Below are 5,294 nucleotides of genomic sequence, written 5' to 3'. Positions count from 1 at the left end.
AGTCATTCAGAGAGCTTTTGTGGCTGAATGCAGATTTGAATTGCTTTCTCCCAGTTCCATTCCAATACCTTAACCACTATTTTCCATGCCATAAATTGGCCACAAAGATATCAAAAAGAAGAACACAATCAATATTTAAGAACAATTTTTCCTGGAGATGTAAGGGAGATGGAATTTCACTAAGAATATAGGGAAATTTGCAATAGGCCAATGTATACTGAACAGAACATAAGATACTGGTGTCGTGGGAGGGGGGGGGGAGAGACAGCAGGAAAAAACTTCTTTTATTTCATGGTCTTCTTGCCTGAAACAATAAATTTAAGGAAAAAAGTGTTGGCAAATTTGATGACTTGTAGAGGAAGTTCTTAGGGGTGCAATAGGGAGGAAAACAATAAATGCTTCAGGTACATTCAGCATTTTAAAGGTTCATCTTATTTGGTTCAAGATTTGAAAAGTTCACAAGTAAGTTTCCAAACTTTGCCGAAGAACAAATTATTGTATGATATGAGATTTACAGTTATTATAAGGAACTTTAATATATACTCTTGTTTTCCATTACCCAAGTCAGATGCGTTATTTAAGGATATTGTAGAGGAGAAATTATTGTACTATAACTCAGCCGCAACAACAATTTTCAAATGAGAAGAGCCATAAAGCCCAACATTTGAACATTTTTTTAAAAAAAACCCATGATTAGCTTTTAAAAACATATTTATGTTAATTATCAACACAAGTTTAATTATTATTAGTTATATGGATATCCATATTTTTCTCCTCCTTCAAACATTTTTGTCAAAGGGAGAAAGAAAAACAGAGATCAGCTTTTCAAGGGTTTAATGAGTTGCCAATTTTCTGCCCAGGCTGAGGTCTAATCTACAAGAAATGTTGGGATGAACCTTGATGAGTTAAGACAACCCTTGGTGAGTTCAGAGATTTGGATTGTAGTGGCTTGGGTTTTGATTTTGTTTCTGCATAACTCTGAAAAATAATAACTGCTTCATAAATGGCATGGAAAGGCATGATCTTGAATGGATCTTCTGGCTAGAACAATTCCAATGGATCTTCTGAACCACACTTCATATTGTTTTAATTAAGGAATTCGGTTCATCACTGAAAAATCCTATTGAGGTTTACTTTTCAATTGAATTTCTGATACTTATCATTGGTCTACATCAGATAAAAAGAAAAAGAATTAAGGGAATCTGTTTCCCCCCACATTAATTCCTGTTGTTGAATACTGTTCTTGGATGTTTTCAGTGTCACAATTTTATTTGCTGGCTTATCTTGCTCGACCATATTTCAATTGAGCTAAATAGCAAACAGCATCCATATTTGCAGCTTCGTTTTCATGCAATCAAAATAAAAGCTTCATTTCATATGAACACTAACAAAATTTTTGGCTAGAACTATAGGTAAATAATATATTCTCAAACAAGCCTTGTGAAATCTGAACCCTTCGCTGATGTCCTTCACTTGCTATAGAAGACACCAACAAAGCCAGAAAAAGTAGATGAATAATACTTGTGGTTAATTATAACCTTTATTTACAAATTAAGGCCACATTCCAACACATGGTTAAGATTAGTGCTGGATCAAATTATTTGGACCAGTGGTTTTAGAACTTTGGATAGAAAATGCCATTTCAATTTTTTCTTTCTTTCTTTCTTTCTTTCTTTCTTTCTTTCTTTCTTTCTTTCTTTCTTTCTTTCTTTCTTTCTTTCTTTCTCTTTCTTTGTTCTTCCTTCTTACCTTTAAATATAAAATGGATGCTCCCACACACATATTTTTGTTAACAAGATAAGCAAATCCTTTGGTGTCTACCCAAGAACAAATTGCTCAACCAAAATTCTGAGGAAGAATTTTTAGAGCATTCCACGAATAAAATGACTTTTCTAATGAAAAATTCTGATCAAATGTGAAGATAAATTTCATTCATTTCATCAAACAATTCATTTCATTTATTTAACCCCAGTAAATTTCCTGAATTATTGTCTGTGATTATTAACTTTTAGGCTTGGTATGCTGGTTATTAAGTAAAAAAAGTGTATTATTACTTTCAGTTAAAATTCAAAATGTTGTTATAGTATTTTTGTTACCATTATTTTGAATGTTTTTGAAGGAAAGCCATGGAATGATGAATGAAAAAAATGTAAAATATGGAACGACCTTTTGACATTTTAACATCACACTAAAAATGAGTACAGAAAAAAAACCAACAATATTTTATTTATAATCTTATTTTAGTGTTTGAACTACAAATCCTGGTTCTAGAGTTGTTTAAAAGATCATGGGTTTTATAGATGCTCACATGAAAATTAATTTCTTGGATTTTTTTCCCCCTTTCACAGAATTGTTCCTTCAGGAAATACAGAAATGTGAAAAAATAAAAGAAAAATAAAATATTTTGTTTTGTTTGTTTCTGTTCCTTGATTGTTCTCGTAAATCTACTGCTAACATCCATTTCCCCTCTGAACCATTTCAAAAAGGGAATGAGAAGAAAATGAAATAAAAAAAGACAAAATAGACCGAATCTCACCACTAGAATTCACCATAAAAATTCCCAAAGCATTAACAGAATTCTTACAAAAATTCCTAGACCAGTTCTTTAGAGAATCAAGTTGTTCTATGAAAAATATGGCAAATGGAATAGAAGGGAAGGTATGGGAAAGAAGGAAAGGGAAATCAGTAGAGTAGGGTAAATAAATGCAGCAAAAAGAGGTTCTGAGGAATACACATAATTTTGTCTGCTTTCGCTCACAATAGACTTTTTAATAAATAAATTTCTTTTTTTGTAAAGACACTTTTTTTGAAACAGTAGATTTAGCCCAGTCATCTGTGTCATTTTTTTTTAATAAACTGTCTTTTTTTGTTTTAAATTCCCCCTTAAATCTGTAAATGGTTTAGATCTGAGTCTCTTGTACATTGTCTTTAGAGTTCATTCGGATCAATAATGGTTCATGCACTGAACTGTGTATGGAATTTATTGTGTTAACTGTTGTTGTGTGGTTGAAAGGAGATTTATAAGAGTTATAGTGGTTTAAGTGCTCATGCTCTATTGTTGGCATGGGCAAATGACTTTCTATAGGTGTATCACCTGTAAGTTCATCATCCACATTAATGATTTCTACAGTCCGTGTTGGAGCATGATGATTTTGCCGGTGATGTTGTTTTCTCATTTTGTAAAAAATGACCAACATCACAGCAGCCATAAGAGTGATAGCCACAAAACAACCAATTATGATTTTGGTAGTCTTCATAACCTCATCTATTCCTGGGATCCCATTGATTAAATCTGTCACAGGAATTGTGAATGCTTTTTCCATTGACCTTGTGCTCTGTGGTGTGAGAGAGGTTGTCGCATTAGTGGTGTCCCAATCAATAACTGGTGTGGGCCAAACCTGTTCTGTGGTCCGTGCCTCATCCTGAGAAGGTTCCACAGTTTCTACTGTGATGGTTGAAAAATAAGTAATACACTCCTGTGCAGTTACATTAAGAGTTGCAGAAGCTGTTGTATTCCCCACAGAGTTACTCACCAAGCATGTATACAAGCCTGTGTCTTGTGCGGTCACCCTTGTAAAATTTAACGTGCCATCACTGAGCACAGAAATCCGAACCCTATAAGCCCCGTGTGTTATAACAGATCCATTTGGAGTAATCCAAGATATAGAGGTCAGGGATGTTGATGCTCGGCATTTAAGCTCAGCAGCCATGCCTTCAGTGACATTGAGGTCTGTTGGTGGCTCCACAATCACAGGAGCGTAGCATGTGAAGTAGTTTAGATCCAACTCGCCAATGTATCTTCCCTTCAAGCTGGGAGGTGTGTTGCAACGGGCACAGCATGCAGTGTTGGAGGGTGCTTTATCTTTAATCCACCAGCTGAGCCATAGAATGTCACAGTTGCAGTTCCAAGGGTTATGATGCAGGTGGATTCTTTCCAGACGGAGAGGTGTGAAGAGGTCATGAGGCAGTAGTGTTAGATTGTTGTGGGCCAGATTGATCTCTACCAGTGACTGAAGGTTATCAAAGGCATTCCTTTCAATCACCTGAATCTGGGATTGGATCAGCCACAATTTCTGCAGATGCATTAATCCTTGAAAAGACCCTGGCTTGATAACAGTTAAGTGGTTCCCAGAAAGATCTAACTCATCCAGTTTTACAAGGGGTGTGAGGTTAGGAATTTCCCGAAGGTTACACATAGCAAGGTTCAAATACCTCAAATTAGATAGACCTTCAAAGGCACCTTCAGAGATATATGAAAGCCTTTTTAATTCCCCCAGATCTAACCTCCTCAGGGAAGGGATTCTATTAAAAGCATAAGAAGGTATACTTTCAATGGGGTTGTTTCGCAACCAAAGTTCCTTCAATTTTGACAAGTACACAAATGCCCCATTAGGAATAGTACTAAGACGATTGTCAAAGAGTTCCAGAGTATTGAGATTAGCCAGACCATTGAAGGCCCCAATTTCAATTGTTCTAATGTGATTCCTGCTCAGTTGCAAGACTTCTAGATGCCTCAGGTGTTTGAAGCTATTCACTTTGATTATTTGAATTTGGTTCTCATGGAGATTCAATAACCGAGTGTTAGTAGATATAGCATCAGGGACCTCTCTCAGATTCTTTCTCACACAAAATACTTTGCTAAATTGATTGCTACAGGAACAGACAGAAGGGCAAGTCTGAGCTCTGACCAAACCAGCAACCACGAGAAGTTGAAGAGCCAGTAGCACCACAAGCAACGGGTCAAATAGGGCCCTGTTAAACCTAGGACCTATCATTATCTGCTGTGGATGTAAGCTCATCTTGTTCAACATTCATAATTTATTTGGAGTTGGTCCTTCAGGAGTTCCAATAGTCTAAAGAAAAAAGAAAACAGCAATATTAGTATCAAATATTGCATTTTTATTTCATATTTATAATTGTGTATTCACACATTAGTTTAAAAATATGTTTACACATAAGCAGTATATACGACTACCTAGAAACAAACTTCTCAGGGATTAACTATTAATATAAGTTAACAATTAAAATTACCCTTTGGTCATTAGAGGTTTTTCTTTTGCGTGCAAAAAAATATCTTGTAAAAGAAAATAAAGTGTAAAATTAAATTTAATTCTAACAATTAGAGAAAATGCCTACTGAAACTACTGTTTTGGCCAAGATTACAGAACTATGAACATTACTTTAAGCCAACTCACTGTTTTCAGCAGACATTCCAGATATACTGAACTTTTGCTGATCCAATTCTCAACCACTATTATGTTGGCTGGGAATTAAGAAAAAGAGTCCAACACATC

The 5,294-nt window shown here is 35.2% G+C and overlaps 1 protein-coding gene across 1 annotated transcript; it reads right to left on the bottom strand.

Annotated features, from left to right (window-relative positions):
* Positions 1–2,887: 2,887 nt before the first annotated feature.
* Positions 2,888–4,828, bottom strand: LRRC4C (leucine rich repeat containing 4C). Its single transcript, XM_015815811.1, has one exon. It carries the CDS (start codon positions 4,809–4,811, stop codon positions 2,901–2,903), a length of 1,911 nt encoding a protein of 636 aa, XP_015671297.1. The 5' UTR covers positions 4,812–4,828; the 3' UTR covers positions 2,888–2,900.
* Positions 4,829–5,294: the final 466 nt, after the last annotated feature.

Source organism: Protobothrops mucrosquamatus, unplaced genomic scaffold (genome assembly GCF_001527695.2).
Source record: "Protobothrops mucrosquamatus isolate PMUCROS unplaced genomic scaffold, P.Mucros_1.0 scaffold375, whole genome shotgun sequence".
Taxonomy (NCBI): domain Eukaryota; kingdom Metazoa; phylum Chordata; class Lepidosauria; order Squamata; family Viperidae; genus Protobothrops; species Protobothrops mucrosquamatus.
The sequence above is the reverse complement of the archived record's forward strand: the minus strand, read 5'-3'. Positions and strand labels throughout refer to the sequence as shown.

Bases quoted from the DNA above. Each gene is read 5' to 3' on its own strand.
- LRRC4C (XM_015815811.1), bottom strand. From the start codon at position 4,811: ATGTTGAACAAGATGAGCTTACATCCACAGCAGATAATGATAGGTCCT.